The sequence below is a fragment of the Podarcis liolepis genome, assembly GCF_965112155.1.
Source record: "Podarcis liolepis genome assembly, chromosome: 7".
NCBI classification, from domain to species: Eukaryota; Metazoa; Chordata; class Lepidosauria; order Squamata; family Lacertidae; genus Podarcis; species Podarcis liolepis.
The window spans coordinates 75929315-75955330 of record NC_139561.1 but is presented as its reverse complement, the minus strand read 5'-3'; the positions used below and the strand labels follow the sequence as shown (position 1 = coordinate 75955330).

General features: G+C 43.0%; 1 protein-coding gene across 2 annotated transcripts; it reads right to left on the bottom strand.

The window, feature by feature from the left end:
- Window positions 1-2459: 2459 nt before the first annotated feature.
- LOC310712359 (lens fiber membrane intrinsic protein-like) lies at window positions 2460-25010 on the bottom strand. 2 transcript variants are annotated; one of them, XM_083515327.1, is made up of 5 exons: window positions 24009-25010; window positions 6738-6965; window positions 6343-6489; window positions 5083-5196; window positions 2460-3837 (listed from the first exon to the last, which is right to left on the bottom strand). In XM_083515327.1, the coding sequence occupies exons 2-5, from the start codon at window positions 6913-6915 to the stop codon at window positions 3797-3799; spliced, it is 480 nt and encodes a 159-aa protein (XP_083371453.1). In that variant the 5' UTR covers window positions 6916-6965; window positions 24009-25010; the 3' UTR covers window positions 2460-3796. The 2 variants fall into 2 exon arrangements, with proteins under 2 accessions (XP_083371453.1, XP_083371452.1); XM_083515326.1 differs by lacking the exons at window positions 2460-3837; window positions 5083-5196; window positions 6343-6489; window positions 6738-6965 and adding exons at window positions 13366-14613; window positions 16507-16620; window positions 17864-18010; window positions 18259-18486 and having other exon boundaries at window positions 24009-24722.
- Between the last annotated feature and the right edge of the window lie 1006 nt (window positions 25011-26016).

Genomic DNA, 26016 nt, shown 5'->3' with positions numbered 1-26016 from the left:
AGGGACACGACCACATGATGCTAAATGTGTAGCTCAGCCCCAGACTGTTCCGTAATGAAAAAATGCAGCTGCCAACTCCATGCGAAAGCAAAAGTTTAAATAAAGACGCACATTTCAGCATTTCCCATTTGACACATACTCACCAGTTATAAGGAAGAGAGGAAAGGTGGCCCAGCCCAAGCCAAAAGAAAAGCCATAAGAAGCTTTTTCCTCCTGTCTCCCCTGTGTAGATGGCCATGGCAATCATGACACAAAGAGCTATTTTTAAAAAATGCATTAAGATATAAAGTTGCTTGTACATTAAATATTCCAGATGGCTACAGGGCTGGGGCCAAGGATCAAGTGGAACTGATTGTATTTAAGTGTTGCTGTTGTAAACTATTTTTTCAATTTATAATATATTTTTTTTAAAAAGAAAATGTTTTCACATTTTATTTATTTATAATGTCTGATGTCTTACCGTGTTGTCATTTGTTGCAAGCCCCCCAAAGTAACTGTAGCAACCCAGTCAGATGGGCAGTCTATAAATATATAACTTATTATAGTAGTTGTAGAAGTAGTAGACTATATTTATATATATATTTTTAATTGGGTTCATATTTTATTTATTTTTTTATAACAATACTTATATGCTCCTGTATCCTAAAGATATGTTATAGAGGGTGACTAGAACAGCAAAAGGTACAGAGCTAGCTCACTAGCTCCTGCTGCCCTCTCTTGGATGTTTGCTCATCTAGAAAGCAGAAGGAGGGGTCCTACTTTAAAGAGAGAAAGAGAGAGACGGAGACAGAGAGTTAAATCTAATGCCAACCTACTGAGGAGATTTCACCCCTCCCATATCCAAGAATCTGCTGATGAGCCTGGTGATTTTCCAGAGAGGAGGGGCTGTGTTCTGCTCTCTACTTATTCCACTCCAGCCTAACATCAAAGAGTCAGTCAGTGTGTCGGAGAGAGAGAGACTGAGTGTTAGAGATTGTGTGTATAGATAAGGTTGCTGCTAAGAGCAGCTGCAGGCACTGAGTGCAGTTCAGCATTCATTTTGCTTAGACCTCATATAGCTCTGTATATAGTTGTATTATCATTGTAGATAGAATAAAGAAATATTCTACAGAGCTGCTCTCCGAGTCGTTTATGCTCTGCTGTACTCTGCTATACTCTGCTGTGCGATGACTGTCTTCTTGTTGGAGTGAATCCTGTGCTCACAACTCTAAGCTGTGAGTCCACAGCACTTTGACCTGTTCCTGTGTAGAAGGTGGTCTCTGGAAGTGCTACCCCAGCTTGCCTGGCCCAGTCAGGGCTGAAGTGGATGAGTCCAGTCCGTGGCACTGGCTCAAGGGCGATGCTGACACCTACTAGTGTAGATCCATTTCAATCGGTCAGTTTAGTTGGATACAACCTTGACTTTTGTTTTTATGAATGGAGGAAAATGCACTGACACGTGGGAGGTGAAGAACTGATGACCAAAAACATATAAACACCCTACAAACAAATTAAGATCAAGGCTGGATGAATGGATGCTTAATAAAGGCTGGACATAGTAATAATAATTTTAAGCTAATCTCTTTTGCAAGCATATCAGGATGAATAAATAGGTCATCTAGCTGAACCTTCTGTCACATTCAGGTCTGATTAAAATGCCAGAAATGAACTCAGGAAGAATTTGCATGTGAGTAATGTAGATAATGGTTTTCCCAGTAGTGATGTATGGAAATGAGAGCTGGACCATAAAGAAGGCTGATCGCCAAAGAATTGATGCTTTTGAATTATGGTGCTGGAGGAGACTCCTGAGAGTCCCATGGACTGAAAGAAGATCAAACCTCTCCATTCTTAAGGAAATCAGCCCTGAGTGCTCACTGGAAGGACAGATCCTGAAGCTGAGGCTCCAATACTTTGGCCACCTAATGAGAAGAGAAGACTCCCTGGCAAAGACCCTGATGTTGGGAAAGATGGAGGGCACAAGGAGAAGGGGACGACAGAGGACAAGATGGTTGGACAGTGTTCTCAAAGCTACCAGCATGAGTTTGATCAAACTGCGGGAGGCGTGCTCTCAACATCAGTTGTCTTTGCAGAGATGTTTGCAGGTGCAGAAAACCATTGAAAAAGAATGCAAGCACTCTCTAAACCTCAGGAAACCCTTGATAAACCCTTTTGGTAACCCAAAAACTCCACCAAACTCCACCACAATTGCTCCCTCCAAATCTCCTTTCTCGAACTTGAACTCTCTGCAGGCCTCAAACTTCAGTGTAAAAGGCTCCTGGGATTGCAAGACAACGTTTTTGCACCGTTTTAGGGCTGCCCCCCCCTTCTGTGCCACTTCTGGGTTCGCGGTGATGCATGCATGCACAGTCGTGTATGCCTTGAACATGCGTAAATGGAAGGTTGCCTGTAAATCCAAAAGCATATTTCTGTCTTTGTAATGAGGTTTCCTTTTAGGCTTGGGAATCTGTGTGCTTGCGTTAAAAATGTTCTTTATTAAAATCAAAAGCTGTGAGACAAACAGAGGAATCACAATAGTCATTTGCACATACACAATATTTAGAATTTGAAGGCCAAAACTCAAAACAAACAATGCCATCCATAGATAATTTGGTTCTGCTTGATTCATACAAGATGCCTGTCTTTCTCATTCCTTACTTTAACCCAGCCACTGAATGAATAATAATATTGCTTAGCATCATTCTTAATTTGTAATACAGTCATACCTCAGGTTGAAGTAGCTTCAGGATAAGTATTTTCGGGTTGCTCGTTACTTCTGGGTTTCGCAGCTTGCGCATGCACAGACAGAATGATGTCACGCACATGCGTAGAAGCGGCGAATCGTGACTCACGCATGCGCAGACGTGAGTTGCATTCACTTCTGGATGCGAACGGGGCTCTGGGACGGATCCCGTTCACATCCAGAGGTACCACTGTACTAGCATGTGTTCAGCCAATACTATACTGTAAATATTTTGTAACCTCTAGAAAGAAATATTTTTAAGGGAATGAAAAGGATTTCCTTCTGAATTGGGAGTAGCCTATCTGTTTGCTCTCCAGATGTTGGTGAACACCAGCTCTGTTCTGCCCCAGCTAGCATGGTCGGACAAGGCCAACGGACAAGGATGATGGGAGTTGTAACTAGGGTTGCCATAGGTCCAGTTTTTCCAGGACATATCTGGTTTTAGACAAAGCACACATGTGCTCGGGAACTGCCTTCCAGGAGCATGAACAGCTGTGCCCTGCAAGCGCAAGCAGCATGCCTCAGAGCAGGAGGAGCATCAGGGTTCCTTTGTGTGGTTCAACTGGGGCACGGCAGAGCTCCCAATCCCCAGCTGAGCCAGCCCCAGTGCTCCCCCTGCTCGCAGGCAAACCAGTGCCGGGCTGGGGACTCCTTTAACTGCTCAGCTGCAAGGAGTGGCAACCGCGCTCCCCACAGCCAGACAGTTTTACAGAGTCCCCAGCCCAGCGCTGTAACTGCTCAGCTGAGCAGTTTCACAAAGCCCACCGTCCCCCTTATTATTATCATTATTTATTTATGATGATTTTTTAAAATGTCCTTTCCTTTGGTCTAGAAGATTTGTCAGCCCTAATTTGTAACAAAACAACATTTGGGGCGCACTAAGTTGGCTGGTTCAGTATTCAGTTAATGGATTGCAATGTGCTGTGAATTTGTCATTCCTTAACTCCATTGCTAGTGTATAATGTGTCATCTTCATCATGAAAATATAGTCATTTACTCCAGGTCCAACTTGTTCCAGTGTAGACTGTGTTTGTGACATCAACATAGCTCATCTGAAATTGTAGCACACTCTTTTCCTCATTCTGTTGCAGCAGCATTCAGGCGGAAAGCCAGCCCACCTATCAGGAGAGAAAAAGGGCATAGCCAGCAGAGGATAAAACACTATCTGAGATATCCAGATCACTGATCCCAGCATTACCTTCCTTTCTCATTGGGGGAATCATGCCCTGATCCTCAAAGCCCTGCCATTCTAACAGGCCCAGTTCTCTCCCAGAGAATACATTATTCATTTTGAGACTTCTACAAGGGACTCTTCTTGCCAGGCATGCCTCCATCTGTTTTCATAAGTACCATTCAGATAGATGCATTGTGGGATAATGCAGAACCTATCTGCGATGAGCTTTTTTACTTGGTTGTGGTGCCCGCCCTGTGGAATGCCCTCCCATCAGATGTCAAAGAAATAAAAAACTATCTGACTTTTAGAAGACATCTGAAGGCAGTCCTGTTTAGGGAAGTTTTTAATGCCTGGTGTTTTATTGTATTTTTAATATTTTGTGGGAAGCCGTCCAGAGTGGCAGGGTATTAATAATAATTATAATAAAATAATAACAAATAAGAAAAATAAAAATAACCCACTTATCAATAAGTGTTTTTCGGGATCAAAAAATAGATGAAAATTGTCTGTGAATGAAATAGGTAGTCTGTCTGCATTCCTTCTAGAATATAATATCATTTTTACTCAGCCAACGTCTCTGGGAGCGTTTGTAAGGAATAAGGCTAGTGAATTACAAATTGCTGAAGTTTGGCACAAATGCATTTCCGTAGTCCGGAAATCCTGCCGAAACACGTAAGTCAAAATTGTTTTAGATGTTTTTCCTGCCCTTCGAGCTGAATCTGGGGAAACCTGATTCCTTCAGAGTGTTGGTATAATAATAATAACAACAATAAAATTTTACTTATATCCCGCCCTCCCCAGCCAAAGCCGGGCTCAAAGCAGCTAATAACAATATGAAGGAAGAATGGCATTTCTGAATGCTTTTCAAGGCCAAAAAACACAGATGTAATCCATGCTTGCAGTAAAGTTGCACACCCAGGGGATTGGTTCAAATTCCACCCTCTTCCTCTCTTGCTGATAGTGGAATTGTGTGCACAGCATGTCACACCAGGAAATTGATCAATATATGAGCCTCCATCCGCAACCAAAGTGGAACACTGCCAGGGGCACGACCACATGATGATGCTAAATGTGTAGCTCAGCCCCAGACTGTTCCGTAATGAAAGAATGCAGCTGCCAACTCCATACGAAGGCAAACCTTTAAATAAAGGTGCATATTTTCAGCATTTCCCATTTGTCACATACTCACCAGTTATAAGGAAGAGAGGAAAGGAGGCCCAGCCCAAGCCAAAAGACCATCCATAATAGGCATTTCCTCTTGTCTCCCCTGTGTAGACGGCCATGGCAATCATGACGCAAAGAGCTATTAAGAAAAAATACATTAAGATATAAAGTTGCTTGTACATTAAATAGCCCAGGCTGACCCTGAAGCTGCAGCTAGTGAAATGCAGTGGCTGACAGATGTGCCCTGGTTGCCAGATGGCTATGGGGATAGGGACAAAGGATCAAGTGGAACGGATTGTATTTAAGAGTTGTTGTTTTAAACTATTTTTTATTTATAATTGGGGGTTTTTAAATTGTTTTCACATTTTAGTTATTTATAATGTTTGTTGCCTTACAGTGTTGTCATTTGTTGGAAGCCACCCAGAGTGGCTGTAGCAACCCAGTCAGATGGGCAGCCTATAAATATGTAACTTGGTAGTAGTAGTACAGTGGTACCTCAGGTTAAGTACTTAATTTTTTCCGGAGGTCCGTACTTAACCTGAAACTGTTCTTAACTTGAGGTACCACTTTAGCTAATGGGGCCTCCTGCTGCCGCCGTGCCGCTGCTGCACAATTTCTGTTCTCATCCTGAAGCAAAGGTCTTTACTCGAGGTAATATTTCTGGGTTAGCGGAGTCTGTAACCTGAAGCGTATGTAACCTGAGGTACCACTGTAGTAGCAGAAGGAGGAGGAGGAGGAGGAGGAGGAGGAGGAGGAGGAGGAGGAGGAGAAGAAGAAGAAGAAGAAGAAGAAGAAGAAGAAGAAGAAGAAGAAGAAGAAGAAGAAGAAGAAGAAGAAGTATACTATACAGTTGTATCTTGGAAGTCGAAAGGAATCCGTTCCGGAACTCGTTGGAATTCCAAAAAGTTCTGAAACCAAAGCGTGGCTTCTGATTGGCTGCAGGGAGCTCCTACTTCCACCCTTGCAACATATCCATTGGATGTGCTTCCAGGGCAAGGAGAAAGCAGGGCTGAGCTGGCCAAGCATCCATTGGATCTGGAACCAGTCTCACCGCCCACATGCCATAGCACTGGACTTGAGCTAAACCTGACTGAAGCACCAGCCGGGAATTGGGCCTGATCATCCTGCTGCCCTCCCCTTCCCAGCTACATATCCATTGGAGATGTGGTAGGTGGCTCCACCACTCACAAAACCCTGGAGGTGGAGAGAGGACTATTGGATAGGTCCTTCCATCATTGATTTAAGCGGGTCTGCTCAGAGTATAACTTCACTGGATCCATAATACCTGCAACAATGCTGGCTATGGCTGCGGTCTTGGCCTTGGAGATGGAGCCAAATTGCACGCTACAAAAGGTGCCACAAAGACCAATGCAAGAGATGGCTCCAGCGATCATCCCAAAGAACATGAAGGCTCGGGTAGCATGGATGAAATCTTTCAGGAAGGAAGGAAGAGAAAGGAAGAAGGAGGTTAAATTCCCACAACAGCCATTTTGTGCTTGAACCCACTGCACTTGAATCAAAACATTAATTCCTCCCCCCCCCCAAAAAAAAGCATGGAGTGAATGTGTTATCCCTAGTCACACTGAATTTTCAGGGAGTTGGGGAACTGTCAACTGCCCCCCCCAAGTTACGGTTGAATACTACACCACTAGTACTCTGAGCAGAAGACAAAAAGCTTACCTTTCACATCCATCCCAAGTGAACCACAAGTATAAATTGCCAGAACTTTAGCACAAGCTTTCCAGAGGCCAATGTGGCCCGAGGCATTTTCCAGCCAGTAGTCTGAGCCCAGGGCAATGAGGAGCAGCAGAAGGCTGATGAAAGCACAAACCACGGCACCAATCTGCAGGGCCTGCATGGTGCGAATGGCTAGATCTGTGACTGCTCAGCGTAACTGGGATGCCAAACCTGGGGTAGGGAGACACGCACATTATTCCACATAAGTTGCAGTTTATGTTTGGGTGTGCTTAAAATTTACGTATCTGCCGAGAGGCCTACTGCAGATTGTGCTGTCGTGAAGATGTCCTCAGGCTGTACGTTTACTAATTCTCTGTTCCAGGTTCTCAGGGCGCAAGATAAACAAAAAATAAACAAACTGTGCTGCCTTTCACCATCCTGTTCTCATAAGTGGTCCCTCCTCCCAAAATAATTCCCACCTTGATCTTCTGAAAACTTCTGACCACTTACTAATTTTACCTGCCTGTTGCTTAGCGCCTACAAAGCCGCCCTGACATCTGTTAACTCAGTCAGGCAACAAGCCTATCTCTCTGTACGTGCCTTAAAAAAGAATATAAAATGCTGGTAACCTGTCAAAAGAACATCTGCAGCAGAAAATGCTGGTCAAAACTAATTATTTGTAGCCAATGTAATATGCTTTGCCATCTTGGTTTTTTCCACCTCCTTCAAAAGCTTGACGGATAATGGCTTCAGAGATGGCCCTAAAGCTGTGGCACTCCCTCCTCACAGGTGTGAGTCTTGCACCATCATTATATAGCTTTTGGTGAATGCTGAAGACACACCTCTTTACCCTGGTCTTTGACACTGGAGATGTAAAAACCATTTTTAAATGTTTTTTTTACAAAGTACATCAATACTTTACTGGGTCTCCTCCATCTTTTGACACCATTTGCCTGCGATATAGCTGTAGCTGAACAAATACATTTGTGCACTGGATTATAATTATAATTATTTTTAATTATTGAAAATACTGTATTTTTCCATTTATAAGAGGCCCCCTTGTATAAGAAACTCCTATTTTTTAAACCCAAAATTAAGAAATTCAGTTGTTTAGCCTCTTTGGGGGGTGGGGGGAAACACTTCCGCCAATCGCTCGCCCACCTTCCCACCACTGCCAATCGCTTGCCACAGCCATTGCCGAATGCACACGTCACTGCATTCACCAATTGTCTGCCCGCTCACTGCCACCAGCAGCCCACCTGCCCACTTGCCACAGCCGCCAATTGCCTGCCCAGTTGCCACTGCCAATCTCCTTCTTGCTGCTACCATTAATCACACGTCCCCCCTGCATTCATTCTCCATGTATAAGACGACACCCAATTTTTGCCTATTTTTTATTTATTTTTTAGCAAAAAGCATTGTCTTATACACGGAGAAATATGGTATATGCCGCCATACAGCTGCAGGTCTCTGAATCCTTCTTATGAACTGTTTGAAGAAGAAGAGTTTGGATTTGATATCCCGCCTTTCACTCCCCTTCAGGAGTCTCAAAGCGGCTAACAATCTCCTTTGCCTTCCTCCCCCACAACAAACACTCTGTGAGGTGAGTGGGGCTGAGAGACTTCAAAGAAGTGTGACTGGCCCAAGGTCACCCAGCAGCTGCATGTGGAGGAGCGGAGACGCGAACCCGGTTTCCCAGATTACGTGACTACCGCTCTTAACCACTACACCACACTGGCTCTGTTGACACTCATTTGTAGCTCTGCATTCCAATATGTGGATAGTGATAAGGATCTTTGTGGGGTTTGTATGCCTCACTTCTATATCTTTTAAGATCTATCAGATTGATGGATACTTTGGCTAGAAAAATTATATGCCTGAGCTGAAGAATGGTGGCTAGCAGTGTCAATTGCGGGCAAACAACTGCTCTCCCCACCCTCCCCACACAACTCCATTTCCTCAAGCTGCAACCGCCCCAGAACTACTTCTGCTTTGTGCCTATTTGTGCCCCAGTTAGTAAGTTAATGGAACTGAACAGAAGGGTAGGATGGGAGAGGAGGAAGACATGAAGAGAACCAAACAAATTGCCATCCATTCACTCAGGAGTCATTTCTGTGAATGGTGTTTGGCTCAGGACAAATAACCGAAAGGCATATATCTGCTCTCCTTCCCTCCCTCCCTTCTTCTCTCATCGTTCACCTTCATTGATTCGACCTCAGCCTTTGACAGAAAAGAAGACTTTTTATGGAGAAAACTGGGGACTAAGATGGACAGGTGCCTCTGCTGAGTTTAAATTAAGAACTTCAAGCTTCAAGTCAGAGTAGACTGAGTAGGCCAGTTGTCAGGGCCAATAGACTCAGCCAGAACGGTTAGACAAGGTTGTTTGCCAGCTCCCATTGTAACTATCCAGCCTCCCAAAATTTCAACACCTCTTGTGATGGTTTGACCCCTTTCCGTTTGAACAGTACAAATTCCACAAATACTTTCCATATCTCCTTAAAATCATTTCTCCTAAATATTCCCCATTTTACCTTAATAGCACATGTTAATTTATCATTAGTAGCTATATCCCACACCTCTTTATACCATTCTTCTATTTTATATTCACCTTGCCCCTTCACTTCCTAGCTATAAAAACTCATACAGCTGTCAATAAATTTGTTTACAGATAGGTAGCCGTGTTGGTCTGCCATAGTCAAAATAAAAAAATTCCTTCCAGTAGTACCTTAAAGACCACCTAAGTTAGTTCTTGGTATGAGCTTTCGTGTGCATGCACACTTCTTCAGATACATACAAATAAATTTGTGAGCAAGCCCTTCATAACCTGCAAACCTTCCACCTCATCATAAATTGATAACAATGCTACCTCTGGAATTTCAGACAGCTTTAACCCAATTTTTTTTCAAATGTTCCTCTATTACCTGCATATTTCCAATGGGTTTTTGATTGTTAGCAAGGCGTCATGTGCAAATAAACTTATTTTCTCTTTTCCATTATTGCTTATTCCTTATATATTTCTAACTTCTCAAATTACATTGGCCAGAGTTTCAATGATCAATACAAATAAAATAGGGGAAAGGGGGCATCCTTGTCTTGTAGCGCAAACTAGTGTTCGTTCTGTTATACCATTGTTCATGAGGACATATGCCTTGTTCCTCAAATATAATTGATTTATTAATCCCTTAAATCGTTTTCCAAATCCTAAGCTTTCTATAATCATTTTTAATGCCAACCATTCTACATAGTCAAATGCCTTACAAATATCCAGTGCTACTATACCAACTTTCAGTTTATTTCTTCTTATTATATCCTTTGCTGGGATTGCTGAGCTTCCAGGTCCTGCTGCTGCTCCTTCAGACCATTAACTATTCACTGGCCTTTTCTGAGTCTGCCTCCCTTCAAGAGGAGAGATCACTGATGGCATTTCCTAACAAGAGTAGGCTAAGCATAGGTGAAGGCAACCAGTATAAGCCCCTCTTCCAGGCAACAGATTTGCTTACCGCACGTCAGATCTCCAGAGAGATGTTCCTGCACACCAAAAGGCTCCAGTTCACAGCTCAGTCCTTCTCTCTACTTCTCCTTTGCTCTGTCTTCAAAGGTTACAGCACACAAACAACTTGCCAAAGGCCTTCAGCATTAGCAAGAGGAAATGGTGCAACCCACCTGGATTGCCACTGTGTTCCAGAAATGATCAAGAAGCCAACTGCCAACAGCAAGGCAAAAAGTGGGCAGAGCAACAAAGGTTAACTTCTCTGAAGTCTTATCCTGTGTTGGGGAGACCACCCCATCCCAATCTCCCATAAGGCACCAGTTCTCATATGGAAACTCCACCAGTCTATAAATAAGTCCTTTGTGAAAAGAGAAGTGTGGATTTTGAAAGAAGTTTTGGTTTGCATATTGTTACAGAAAGTGTGATTCAAATGCAGACTGAATCAAATCCCCACCCCTAGGGCTAACTTGGCTCTCTCTCTCTTTTTTTAATTCTTTTTATTGTGTTTCATATACATAAACATACAAACAAAAAAAACCCACATCAAATCAACCATTGCAAACAAAAAAGAAATAAACAAAAGATTAAAGACAAAGTAAACGATTTCCATTTCAATTATTTATCTACACCTATGTTTCTTTATATCCTTGACAATTTCCCCCTCTTTTCGTCCCCCTACTGACCTCCATCCCTCCTGCTTTCAGGCTTCTTAATATCCATGGTTTATCTCTCTTGCAGCTTATATTTGTAAGTAGTTTACACATCGCGGGATTTATATCAAACCAGCTATAGTCTTTAAATTTCTATGGTTTCCTTCAATGTAAGTCATAAATTTATTCCAGTCGTTCATAAACTTTGCATTCTTTTGGTTCCTAATTTTTTGTGTCAGTTTTGCTAGGCTAACAAATTCAAATAATTTTGTTTGCCACTCTCCAATTGATGGGGTGTTTTGGTTCTTCCAATTCTGAGCAATTAACAGTCTGGCAGCGGCCATGGCGTACTGAAATAGTACCTTATCCTCTTTTTTGATTTCGTCCCCAACTGTTCCTAACTTGGCTGTCTCAATCCCCATCTTTCCACTCTCTGGCGAAGTCGGACTTGTACCCTAGGAGTTGTGTTTTGTTAGGGGACATACTGAAGCTTATGCAATTTGTAGCTCACTTTACTTTGCAACGGTTCTTGTTCGTTTATTTGTTCAATTTATATCTCACCCTTCTTCCCAAAGGATTGCCCTCCCAACTTCTGGTCTGATCGCCATGGCGTTTGGCTGCTTTCCATGGCACTGCACTCCAGTCATGCAGGAATTCAGGGGTAATATGGGAGTAATTATCCCTGCCCCCCCCCCCGGGTGGGGGGGACTGGCCGTCACCCACGGATCATCTGATAACTGCCACTCGCTACAGAAGGTGGGGGCAGGGACGCTGGGTGTTGAGCACTGCAAAAATTGGAAACTGTCCAGAGCCATCGCCATGAGCATCCCTGTTCTTTAAAAATTAATTAAATCTGAACTTACAAACAGGCGTGTTCTGGAAGAAGGAGACAAAAAAAGACCTGCTAAGTAACTCAGTCACTGAGTGCCAAGCTTTGAACTGAGAAGGACTTTCAGCGTTTTCTATGGTTTATGTGAGGTGAGTGGCTGTTTCCTTTCTATACTTGCTATTTCACGATTTGGCAAGCCTCATTAAGAAAGATCTAATTAATCAAATGGAATGCAGGAGGAACTGTATAAAAACTTGAGAATTTGATGCTTCATGGCGCGGTCATCTGTGGAGGGCTCTAATTAGAACTGGTGAAAACTAGATTGATATGCTTTCAGCTTGGGATGATAAAATGCTGAACTGTGGTGCAGTTAGCTGATGGATTACAACTGGGGTATATCTCACACAAAAACTGCATCTGCTTGTATGGATTTTCATCGTATATCAATTATTAAAGTGAAGGTGAATCTTAGGTCTTGGCAAGCTTTCCCTAGGGCTCAGGGAGAGCAAGCTTGGATTTTAGAGGAATCAAATATATAAAAGGATGTCATATAGAGGAGCGAGAAAGGTTGTTTTCTGCTGCTCCAGAGAAGCGGACACGGAGCAATGGATCCAAACTACAAGAAAGAAGATTCCACCTAAACATTAGGAAGAACTTCCTGACAGTAAGAGCTGTTCGACAGTGGAATTTGCTGCCAAGGAGTGTGGTGGAGTCTCCTCCTTTGGAGGTCTTTAAGCAGAGGCTTGACAACCATATGTCAGGAGTGCTCTGATGGTGTTTCCTGCTTGGCAGGGGGTTGGACTCGATGGCCCTTGTGGTCTCTTCCAACTCTATGATTCTATGATTCTATGATTCTATGATTCTATGATTAATTGTGGAATATATTCAATGGCATTGCTGTCTACGGAACATCTTTAATTGGACTCGGGAAATATCTGCTCATTAAGAGACTCGAAAAATTACTCTGAATTTCATTAAACAAAGGAAAGTTGGAAGACAGCCCAGAACTTTAGAGATAAGAGCTTGGTATGAAGATTGAACCCTTCGAGGGAGTACAGTGCTTAAAATGACTGACAACAAACACAACAAAATTCCTGTCGCATGTCAACATATTTATGGATTTGTTAAACACGATTGAAAGTCACATAACAGTGACTGTGATAACGATAAAGGGTTTGGAAGGGAATTTTGATATTGGGAATAAACAACAGAGAAAAATGCAGGAACATCTGAGAAATGTAGCTAATAGTTGTGCTGCATCTGATGTCTTTGCAGGGATGTTTGCAGGTGCAGAAAACATTTGAAAAAGTATGCAAGCACTCTCTAAACCTCAGGAAACCCTTGAAAAATCCTTTTGGTAACCCAAAACTCAACCAAACTCCACCACAATTGCTCCCTCCAAATCTCCTTTCTCAAACTCTCTGCAGGCCCCAAACCTCAGTGCAAAAGGCTCCTGGGATTGCGAGACACCGTTTTCACACTGTTTTTGTCATTTCCATGCTCTTTTAGGGCCGTTCCCCCCCTTTCCGTGCCACTTCTGGGTTCGCGGTGATGCATGCATGCACAGTCGTGTATGCCTTGAACATGCATAAATGGAAGGTTGCCTGTAAATCCAAAAGCATATTTCTGTCTTTGTAATGAGGTTTCATTTTAGGCTTGGGAATCTGTGTGCTTGCCTTAAAAATATTCTTTATTAAAACCACTAGCTATGAGACAAACAGAGGAATCACAATAGTCATTTGCACATACACAATATTTAGAATTTGAAGGCCAAAACTCAAAACAAACAATGCCATCCATAGATAATTTCGTTCTGCTTGATTCATACAAGATGCCTGTCTTTCTCATTCCTTACTTTAACCCAGCCACTGAATGAATAATAATATTGCTTAGCATCATTCTTAATTCGTAATACTAGCATGTGTTTAGCCAATACAATACTGTAAAAATTTTGTAACCTCTAAAAAGAAATGTTTTTAGGAGAACAAAAAGGGTTTCCTTCTGAATTGGCAGTAGCCTATCTGTTGCTCTCCAGATGTTGGTGAACTCCAGCTCCATTCTGCCCCAGCTTGCATGGTCAATGGCCAACAGACAATGGACAAGGTTGATGGGAGTTGTAACTAGGGTTGCCATGCGTCCAGTTTTTCCAGGATATATCTGGTATTTAAAGGGTGAAAACACCGTCCGGGGGGATTTTTTTTTAATTGCCAAAATGTCCAGGGTTTTTTGGTTTTAGACAAAGCACACGTGTGCTCGGGAACTGCCTTCCAGGAGCATGAACAGCTGTGCCCGGCAAGCGGAAGCAGCATGCCTCAGAGCAGGAGGAGCGTCAGGGCTCCTTTGCGTGGTTCATCTGGGGCACAGGAGAGCTCCCAATCCCCAGCTGTGCCAGCCCCAGTGCTCCCCCTTGCTCGTGTTGGCAAACCAATGCCAGGCCGGGGACTCCTTTAAGTGCTCAGCTGCGGGGAGTGGCAACCACACTCCCCACAGCCAAACAGTTTTACAGAGCCCCCAGCCCAGCGCTGCAACTGGTCAGCTGAGCAGTTTCACAAAGCCTAATGTCCCCCTTATTATTATCATTATTTATTAATCATGAATTTTTTATGTCCTTTTCTTTGGTTTAGAAGATTTGGCAGCCCTACTTTGTAACACAACAGCATTTTGAGGGCACCAAGTTGGCTGGTTCAGTATTCAGTTAACGGATTGCAATGTGCTGTGAATTTGCCATTCCTTAACGCCATTAATATTGTATAATGTGTCATCTTCATCATGAAAGTATAGTCATTTCCTTCAGGTCCAACTTGTTCCAGTGTAGACTGTGTTTGTGATATCAACATAGTTCATCTGAAATTGTAGCACACTCTTTTCCTCATTCTGCTGCAGCAGGATTCACGCGGAAAGCCAGCCCACCTATCAGGAGAGAAAAAGGGCTGGTGAGGGCATAGCCAGCAGAAAATAAAACACTATCTGAGTATCCAGATAACTGATCCCAGCATTACCTTCCTTTCTCATCAGGGGAATCATGCCCTGATCCTCAAAGCCCTGCCATTCTAACAGGCCCAGTTCTCTCCCACAGAATACATTATTCATTTTGAGACTTCTACAAGGGACTCTTCTTGCCAGGCTTGCCTCCATCTGTTTTCATAAGTATTCAGATAGATGCATTGTGGGACAATGCTCATCTGCAATGAGCTTTTTTACTTGTAGTTTGTGGCACCAGCCCTGTGGAATGCCCTCCCATCAGAGGTCAAGGAAATAAACACCTGACTTTTAGAAGATATCTGAAGGCAGCCCTGTTTAGGGAAGTTATTAATGTCTGGTGTTTTATTGTATTTTTAATATTTTGTTGGAAGCTGCCCAGAGTGGCTGGGGAAACACAGCCAGATAGGCAGGATTTAGTTAGTTAGTTAGTTAGTTAGTTAGTTATAAACCCATTTATCAAGAAATTCTTTTCGGGATCAAAAAATAAATGCAGATTGTCTGTGAATGAAATAAATAGTCTGTCTCCATTCATTCTAGAATATAATATCATTTGTACTCAGCCAAAGCCTCTGGGAGCATTTGTAAGGAATAAGGCTAGTGAATTCCTGAAGTTTGGCACAAATGCATTTCCGTAGTCCAGAAATCCTACTGACACACTTACCGTATTTTTCGCCCTATAGGACGCACTTTTTCCCCTCCAAAAATGAAGGGGAAATGTGTGTGCGTCCTATGGGGCGAATGCAGGCTTCAGGAAGCTATCCCCCCAGTCGCGCAAGCTCCCAGAGCGATGCCAAAGCTGCGCGCACCTTCGCCATCGCTCTCCAACCCGTTCGGGGTGCTGGGGTCGGGGGAAGCTCTAGCTTCCCCCGCCCACAGCCTCGCAAGCTCTGAGAGCGATGGCGAACGTGCGCGCACCATCGCCATCACTCTCTGACCTGTTCTGGGGGCTAGGGTCAGGGGAAGCTCTGGCTTCCACCACCCCCAGCCCCTGCAAGCTCCGGGAGCAATGGCAAAGGTGCGCTCACCTTCGCCATCGCTCTCGGACCCTTTCTGGGGGCGGGGGCGGGGGAAGCTCGGGCTTCCCCCACCCCCAGCCCCGCAAGCTCTGGGAGTGATGGTGAAGGTGCGCTCACCTTTGCCAGCGCTCTCCGACCTGCTCTGGGGGCTGGGGGCGGGGGAAGCTCGGGCTTCCACCACCCCCAGCCCCGCAAGCTCCAGGAGCCACTCTGGCTCCCATTCTGGGGGCTGGGGTCGGGGGAAGCTCGGGCTTCTCCCGCCCCAGCCCCGCACCTGGGGGGGGGGGAATAAAAATTTTCCCCTTTATTTCCCCCCAAAAAATCTAGGTGCGTCCTATGGGCCGGTGCGTCCTATAGGGTGAAAAATATGGTAGATCAAGCTTAATTCAGATGATTTACCTGCCCTTCGAGCTGAATCTGGGGAAACCTGATTCCTTCTGAGTTTTGGTAAGAAGGGAGAAAGACATTTCTGAATGCTTTTCAAGGCCTAAAAACCCAGAAGTAATCCATGCTTGCAGTAAAGATGCACACCCAGGGGATTGTGTCACATTCCACCCTCTTCCTCTTTTGCTGATAGTGGAATTGTGTGCACAGCATGTCACACCAGGAAATTGATCAATATATGAGCCTCCATCCACAGCCAAAGTGGAACGCTGCCAGGGGTACGACCACGTGATGATGCTAAATGTGTAGCTCAGCCCCAGACTGTTCCGTAATGAAAGAATGCAGCTGCCAACTCCATACAAAGGAAAACCTTTAAATAAAGACACACATTTTCAGCATTTCCCATTTGGCACATACTCACCAGTTATAAGGAAGAGAGGAAAGGAGGCCCAGCCCAAGCCAAAAGACCATCCATAACTGAACTGTGTTCCCGCACACCCTGTGAAGGTGGCCATGGCAATCATGACGCAAAGAGCTATTAAGAAAAAATACATTAAGATATAAAGTTGCTTGTACATTAAATATTCCAGGATGACCCAGAAGTTGTAGCTTGTGAAATGCAGTGGCTGACAGATGTGCCCTGGTTGCCAGATGGCTACAGGGATGGAGTCAGGGACCAAGTGGAACTTATTGTATTTAAGCGTTGTTGTTTTAAACTATTTTTTATTTATAATTTTTTCTTAAAAAATTGTTTTCACATTTTAGTTATTTATAATTTTTGATGTCTTATAGTGTTGTCATTTGTTGGAAGCCACCCGCCTATAAATATATACCTTAGTAGTAGTAGTAGTAGTCATATATTGGAAGTCGAAAGGAATCCCTTCCGGAAGTCGTTTTGAATTCCAAAAAGTTCTGAAACCAAAGCGTGGCTTCTGATTGGCTGCAGGAAGTTCCTGATTCCACCTTTGAAACATATCCATTGGATGTGCTTCCAGGGCAAGGAGAAAGCAGGGCTGAACTGGCCAAGCATCCCTTGGATCTGGAACCAGTCTCACCGCCCACATGCCATAGCATTGGGCTTGAGCTAAACCTTACTGAAGCACCAGCCAGGAATTGGGCCTGATCATCCTGCTGCCCTCCCCCCTCCCCGCTACATATCCAGTGGAGATGTGGTAGGTGGCTCCACCACTCACAAAACCCTGGAGGTGGACAGAGGACTATTGGATAGCACCTTTCATCATTGATTTCAGTGGGTCTGCTCAGAGTATAACTTCATTGGATTCAAGTAAGAACATTTTGGGTGGACATTTCAGCTTGACACAGTTTACAGCTTTGTGTTCAGGGGCTTGAGGGGCTTGAACTGACTGGAAGCAGATACTTATGACCCCCCATAATCAGGGACGCGGACTTAGAAAAAATATTGGGGGGGCCCGGGAAAGCTCATGAATAATAAATAAGCTCATGAATATGCAAATAAAGTGGCTCCGGCCCTAAATAGGGCAAGCCACGCCCCCCAGCCAGCCGATTGGCTGGCTGGGAGGTGTGGCCAGTCGGGATTCCCCTGTTCTCGCGGGATTTCCGGCAGTGCCTCCGATTAGGGCGCGCGGCTCGCTGGCTGGCGAAGGAGCAGGTGAGGAGGAGGCGGGGGACGGCGGCGGCGCTCTCCTCGAAGGGCGCCCGCCCGAGATTATTGGGGGGGCTGAGCCCCCACAAAAATTTTTTTGAGGGGGCTCGAGCCCCCTCAAGCCCCATGGAGTCGGCGCCTATGCCCATAATACCTGCAACAATGCTGGCTATGGCTGCGGTCTTGGCCTTGGAGATGGAGCCAAATTGCACGCTAAAAAAGGTGCCACAAAGACCAATGCAAGAGACGGCTCCAGCGATCATCCCGAAGAACATGAAGGCTCGGGTAGCATGGATGTAATCTTTCAGGAAGGAAGGAAGAGAAAGGAAGAAGGAGGTTAAATGTCAACAGCCATTTTGTGCTTGAACCCACTGCACTTGAATCAAAACATTAATTCCTCCCCCCCCCCAAAAAAAAAGCATGGAGTGAATGTGTTATCCCTAGTCACACTGAATTTTCAGGGAGTTGGGGAACTGTCAACTGCCCCCCCCCAAAGTTACGGTTGAATACTACACCACTAGTACTCTGAACAGAAGACAAAAAGCTTACCTCTCACATCCATCCCAAATGAACCACAACTATCAACTGGTCCAATACGAAAACAAGATCTCCAGAGGCCAGTGTTGCTCACTTCATTTTCCAGCCAGTAGTCTGAGCCCAGGGCAATGAGGAGCAGCAGAAGGCTGATGAAAGCACAAACCACGGCGCCAATCTGCAGGGCCTGCATGGTGCGAATGGTCAGATCAGTGACTGCTCAGCGTAACTGGGATGCCGAACCTGGGGAAGGGAGACACGCACATTATTCCACATAAGTTGCAGTTTATGTTTGGGTGTGCTTAAAATTTGCATATGTGACAAGAGGCCTACCACAGATTGTGCTGTGGCGAAGATGTCCTCCGGCTGTACGTTTACTAATTCTCTGTTCCAGGTTCTCAGGGTGCAAGATGAACAAAAAACAAAGAAACTGTGCTGCCTTTCACCACCCTGTTCTCATAAGTGGTTCCTCCTCCCAAAATAATTCCCCCTTTTGATCCTCTGAAAACCGCTGAGCACCTTGGTGGACCACTTACTAATTTTACCTGCCTGTTGCTTAGCAACTGTAATATGCTTTGCCCTCAAAAGCTTGATGGATAATGGCTTTGGAGATGGCATTCTCGTGGACTGCTCTAAAGCTGTGGCGCTCCCTCCTGACAGGTGTGAGTCTTGCACCATCATTATATGGCTTTTGGTGAATTAAGACACACCTCTTTACCTTGGTCTTTGACACTGGAGATGTATAAACGATTTTTAAATGATTTTTTTACAAAGAACATCAATACTTTACTGGGTCTCCTCCATCTTTTGACACCGTTTGCCTGCAATATAGCAGTAGCTGAATAAATACGTTTATAATTATAATTTTTATTTATTTATTGAAATTATATACCACCCTATATCCACAGCTCTCTGAATCCTTCCCATGAACTGTTGACACTCTTTTGTAGCTCTGCATTCAGATAAAAATATGTGGATAGTGATAGAGACCTTTGTGGGTTTTGTATGCCTCACTTCTATATCTTTTGTAAGTATATTAGGATCTATCAGATTGATAAACACTTCGGCTAGAAAAATTATATGCCTGAGCTGAGGGTTGCAGTGTCAATCACAGGCACACACCTGCTTCCCCCCTCCCTCCCCACACACCTCCATTGTCTCATGCTGCAACTACCCCAGAACTACTTTTGCTTTGTACCTGTTTGTGCCCCACTTAGTAGGTTAATGGAATTGAAACAGAAGGGTAGGATGGGAGAGGAGGAAGACATAAAGGGAAACAAACAAATTGCCATACATTCACTCAGGAGTCATTTCTGTGAATGGTGTTTGGTTCAAGATGAATAACCAAATGGCATATATCTGCTCTCCTTCCCTCCCTCCCTTCTTCTCTCATCGCTCACCTTCATTGACTCGACCTTAGCCGTTGACAGAAAATAAGACTTTTTATGGAGAAAACTGGAGACTGAGGTAAAGTTCTTAACCCGAGGTACTACTTCCGGGTTAGCGGCGTCTGTAACCCGAAGTGTTTGTAACCCAAGGTGTTTGTAACCCAAGGTACCACTGTATATGTAAATAACACCATTGACCAACTTGCTAAAATAATATGCTGCTATAAGCAGATGACATGCTCCCATTATCCCAGACCTTAAATTGCATAAGGAGATGGTTGAAATTGTTTGGGGAAGTATGTAATAAAGAAACGCTATGTGCCGATTATGCCAAGACCTAATGATGGTATTTGACAAGCAGTTAAGCACAAATGGCAATTTGATGGCAATCTAATAGAATCACTGCCTCCTTTCTTTAGGTGAAAGTCAGCACTGTGGAACAAGTCCCTGGCATGCTTTGACTACGCCACCTACTCAGTAGGGGTGGGCAGTATACCCACCTCCTATCAAAGGGTACCACCTCTCTGTGGATGGTCCTCATCTCTTTTCCCCAACCCTCTGCTTTCTTTTTATTTCTGAATTGCTGGATTGCGGGGTGGTAGGCTCTTTCTGGATACTGGTTCCACTAGAGAGATTAGAATGATGCACATATGCAATACCCTTTGGTTGTGCCACTGTACATAGGCATCATTGGAAACCTGCTCAGACCCACAAACTTTGCTGGGTTCACTGAACTTCCTGCCCCTGCTACTCCTGCTACTATCAGCTTCCTGTTTCCGGCGGTGGAAAATGGCGGATCCCACACGATCGAACGTCAGCCATTCCGATAATTCAGGGCTGATATGGGGGTAATTAGCCCTGGCAGCCTCCCCAGGGCAGGGGAGGACGGTCTCGGTGACCCGCGGTTTGCCCCAGATTGCCGATGTGGCAGACGGCAGGGGCACTGGGTCACGGAGCAAGGGATGGACTGACACTCCTGCGATGCCACCCCATAGCCAGACGAATCTGTTTGGGAAAATATAAAGATTTGGAAAACAAACAGACACGCTCTGAACTGACGAAGCTGGGGAAAAACCTGCAGCATGTACAGTCTCTGGTGCAAAAGATTGAACTTCAAAGAGATCCTCATCATGATGTTTGGAATCTGGAGGGGCTTTGTATGGTTTTTTCTTCTTCTTCCTGTAACGTTAATAATCCGTAATGCATGCCAAGCCTCATTAAGAACCTAAATTGCTCTTCAAAAAGTGAGTACAGATGGACTTTCATATATAATTGGGACCTACTTGCAGCCACTTTTCTTCTAAGATTTGAAATGCCTGTTAAAGACGAAAACAAAGAACAAAGGACAAAATGGCTCCTACCCACCACACACTTATGGAATATCTGAAATACTTCCCTGATTAAGAGAAACAGGAGCTAACTGATGGTTGGTCATAAAGATTATATATACAACTGTTTGCAAAAAGATGTTTTTTATTATTATTATGAGCGAGAGAGAGAGGGCTAAATGGATGTCTGGCAGCCCCCTCTAGGGCCCGGAGGGGGGATTGGGTGGATTCCAAAGGCCAATTGTTAACTGTCTGATATATGGCTACATTGCAAACAGTCTGTTTAAGAATAAATCAAGAAGGAGGTTTCAGAAGGAGGTTTATCTCTGTTTCTTTGATAACACCTGGACGGGAAAGAGCAACAATTTGGGAGCTGCCGAAATAACAATTCTCAAAGAGCTGGACAGAACTTTGAAATTGGATGCAATTAAATGAAGCGGTGCGATGAAAAAACAAAAACAGCTGAAAGAGTACAGTATACGGACAAATCTGCACTCCATAGGAAAAAAAGTATCTGTTTTCTGACATGAATGAGGATCTCAGAACCAGAGTCAAAAGATTGGATATGGAATTCTGAAAAACATTGAGGATGATGAGTGGCAGGACTATGATGTTGAAAGCGCTTCAGAATTCAGACCGTGGGAAGCCAAAACAAAAATTATTACAATTTGGAAAACAGTTGGACTTTTTTATTTTAGTTTTTTAGTTTTTTGGATTTGATTTGATATGTTAATTGGATGTTTTTATTGGAAAATTAATAAACGCTTTAAAATAAATAAATAAATAAACCATTAACTATCCACTGGCCCTTTCTGAGTCTGCCTTCCTTCTAGAGGAGAGATCACTGATTTATTTTTTATTTTATTTATTTTTTCTTATTTTTAAATAATAATAAGAAATAAATAAAAAATGTGCACCCCACACCTGAGACCATTCCATTGTAATTATCCAACCACCCAAAATTTCTACACCTCTTGCGATGGTTTGACCCCTTTCAGTACAAATTCCACAAATACTTTCCATATCTCCTCAAAATCATTTCTCCTACATATTCCCCAACTTAGCTTAATAGCACATGTTAACTTATCATTAACAGCTACTATATATCCCACACCTCTTTATACCAATAAATTTGTGAGCAAGTCCTTCATAGCCTGTGAGCCTTCCGCCTCATCATAAATTGATAACAAGGCTACCTTTGGACTTTCAGTCAGCTTTAACCCAGGTTTTTTTTTCAAATGTGCGTCTATTACCTGTATATTTCCCAACGGATTTTTTATTGTTAGCAAGGTGTCATCTGCAAATAAACTTATTTTCTCTTTTCCATTATTGCTTATTCCTTTTATATTTCTATCTTCTCAAATTACATTGGCCAGAGTTTCAATGATCAATACAAATAAAATACAAAAATTGTCTTGTACCTTGGGCTAGTGTTATTTGTTCCGTTATACCATTGTTCACTACGAGATATGCCTTGTTTCTCAAGTATAATTGATTTATTAATCCCTTTAATCATTCTCCAAATCCTAAACTTTCTGTAATCATTTTACCACAGGTTATTCTACACAGTCAAATGCCTTACAAATACCCAGTGCTACTATACCAGCTTTCAATTTATTTCTTATTATATCTATTTATTCAGCACTCTTCCTATTAAACTAGACATCTGTCTTCTTGCTACAAAGCCATATTGGTTTTTATTTATATATTTATACACAAAATTATTCATCCTTTTTGCCATTATTGCGGTCAATATTTTAGCATCTTAATTTATTAGGGAAATCAGTCTATACAATCCTGGGTCCTTCATATCATTTCCTGGTTTTGGAATATAGATAATTATTGATTGTTCCCATGATAGAGGGATCCTCTCACTCTCTATTACTGAATTATTTAATATTTTTAATTTAGGAACCAATATATTTTTAAATACCTTATAATATTTTGTTCCCATTCCATCTGCTCCTGGAGCTTTCCCCCCTTATAGTTTACCTATAATTCCCTCTATTTCTTTTTCTGAAATTGGTTGTTCCATAACCTCTCTATCTCTACTTTCTACGTTTATCTTCCAATTTCCATATTCATTAATTTTAGGTATTAAGTTTTTTAAAACAAAGATATAATCGATCCTTGAATAGATCTTATGAGAAGAAAGAAAAATTTCTTCTTGTCCCCCCCCCCATCACTCTCCAAACATCTTTCATACCCTTTTTCCATAATTTTAGCTAATCCTGTAGCATTATTACATCTTTCCTCTGGGGTAGAATTTTACTTATCTAATACCATATTTAAATCTCCTGCTATAATCACATAGCTTTTTTGAATGTCCTCCATTTCCTTAAACACTTTATCAAAAAATTCCACCTGATTTTCATTAGGAGCTTAAATATTAATCATAGTGTATTCTTCCACTGCCACTGTTCCCTGGATTATAACGTATCTTCCCTCAGGATCTTTCTTCATCTTTACTATACTAAACCCACATCTCTTTGAAATTATAGTTGCTACCCCCTCTTGATTTGGAAGTACCATATGCTTTCTCATAATTATTTATACCTCTCAGTTTGAGTTCATTAACCCCCTCTTTTGTATGATGTGTTTCATGTAAAAATATTATATCTGCTTTATCTTTATTCAGTAATGTTTCTATCCTCCTTTTCATACTCTACCCCAGTCCTTTAACATTTAAAGTTGAAATCCTTATTTCATTATCCAAGAGTTAAATCTAGTTCTTAATTTCTGGTCTCGTGTCTTAGAATACTTATCTAACCCATTCCCCATCCCAGTCAACACCCTCTCCATCCTTTCCATACCCATACATTCCAATTTATATTTCCCGCTATTTTTCTGAGGTATTTCACCTCTCCCATTATCCTAATTGTCCTCTCAAAGGGGGGGGGGAGAAAGAGAGAGGTTCCTCTGATCACAGAGCCACAGCAGAACTTCTCAGTGATCAGAGATCACTGATGACATTTTCTAACATGAGTAGGCTAAGCATAGGTGAAGGCAACCAGGATAAGCCCCTCTTCCAGGCAACATATCTACTTACCCCACGTCAGATCTCTAGAGAGATGTTCCTGCACACTGAAAGTCTCCAGCTCACAGATCAGTCTTTCAGCATTAGCAAGAGGATATGAAGTAACCTACCTGGATGACTCGTACATTCATAGTTCAACGTCAAGGCAAAAAGAGGGGAAACGAACAAAGGTTAATTGTACCTTCAGATAAGCAGACTACTTTTCAAATACACTCATGTTACTTCCCTATACAGGCAAGCAAAGAGCATGATGGGAGAAATGTGGCTCAGAAAGAGTCCTGAGTGCCAAAGAGATGCCTCTGTCTGAGGTTCCCTGTTTCTGCTTTGTGCAGTGAATTAGGGACACATAATTCTGCAAGGGGTTCCCACAGGGTGGTATTGATATTGGCAACCTTCTTGTCATGTTTGCAGACATCTTTGTAACACAGAGCGGTCTGGTGCCAGAAGCCAGCTCCCCATAGAGCACGTTCTTGGGGATCCTGCCATCTTCCATTCTGTGATCAGGACCAAGCCAGCTGCTGGTGAAGTTGGACTTGCACTAGGAGCTGAGTTTTGTTAAGGAACCTACTGGAGCTTATCCAATTTATAGCTCACTTTACTTTGTATCCTTTGTATTCTTGCTTGTTTATCCATTCAATTTATATCTTGCCCTTCTTCCCAAAGCGTTTACTTCCAAAGCATTCGTCCTTCCAGACCTGAAGGTCTGCTTTATGCAGTAGAGGATGAGACTGTTACGATATGAGTACTCAGCAGCTGCGAACAAGCTCGATGTTTACATCACATGATGGGTCTATGCGCGGGACAGGAAGTTCCAAGCTATTCTCAGAGTTGTGTTCTCAGTGTAACATGAAACCTTCCTGTTGTTTGTGTCCAGGAGGAGTGAGTCAGTTGCTCGGGGGATTCTGAGTGAGAAGTCATGCTTTTGTACAGTGTACAGTCAGGAATAAAAGTAGCAATGAAATAGACTACTTTTCAGACTGTTTTCTTTCTCCTGCTACTATGCAAGGGGGAAGGGAGTGTCAAAAGGGAGCTGTCGCTTATTCAAGACCTCCCTGGTCTGTCCGGATGCCAGCCAGGGTAGGTCACCGGCAACAGGCCCCGAGAGCCTGGGAAGAGGAGCTAGCCTTTCCCAAGGGGGCCAGTTTCCAACAGAGACATGATACCGACCGCCCTCTATGCATGCATGCACAGTCGTTCATGCCTTGAATGTGCGGAAATGGAGAGCTGCATGTAAATCCAAAGGAACATTTCTGTCTTTGTAATGACTTTGCCTTTTAGGCTTGGGAATCTGGGTGCTTGTGTTAAAAATATTCTGTATTAAAACCACAAGCTGTGAGACAAACAGAAGAATCACAATAGTCATGTGCACATACAAAACATACAGAATTTGAAGGCCAAAGACTCAAAGCAAATAATGCAATTCATAGATAATCCCTTTCTGCTTGATTCATAAAAGGTGCCCATCTTACTCATTCCTTACCTTTTTTAATTATAATTTTATTTGCATCCTTACAAACTATTCAAAAGGAACGTGTAAAAAAAGCAAAAGGAATAGAAAAAGAAACTACAAATGACTGATAACAAAAACAAAACAAAAAACCACCCCCACATATAGACTTCCCTTCCCCTCCTTCCCTGGTTTCTTTTGTTTTCCACTTCTGCATATTATAAGTTGCCAAAATCTACTCTTCTTACTCTTTATCTCCTGCTTTCTCTTACACTGCTGAATTTATTCAAGGCCTGCCAATCTGTTCGCATATATATAGTGATTTTTTTAAAAAATACTCAACATTTTCCAGTCCTTTTTATATTCTTGACCATCTTGTTCTCGTATCTTACTAGTCAGACATGCTAACTCCTCATATTCCAGCATCTTGAAGTGTCATCTCTAGTCGGTACATTGTTTGTTCTCCATTTTTGTGCAAGCAAAATTCGAGCTGCTGTAGTGGGGGGGGGGAGCCCTTCTGTTGCTACCATTCCCCCCCAAAAAGGCTTCTGGTTTCTTGGGAAATGTTCCTTT

What these genes read in the sequence shown, in the direction of transcription:
- LOC310712359 (XM_083515327.1), bottom strand. Translation starts at nt 6,915, where the DNA reads ATGCAGGCCCTGCAGATTGGTGCCGTGGTTTGTGCTTTCATCAGCCTT. An exon ending in ACTTGGGATGGATGTGAAAG is followed by an intron (nt 6,490 to 6,737) that starts GTAAGCTTTTTG and finishes CCTTCCTGAAAG; the next exon opens with ATTTCATCCATGCTACCCGA. An exon ending in TCCTCTCTTCCTTATAACTG is followed by an intron (nt 3,838 to 5,082) that starts GTGAGTATGTGA and finishes CTCTCCTGATAG; the next exon opens with GTGGGCTGGCTTTCCGCCTG.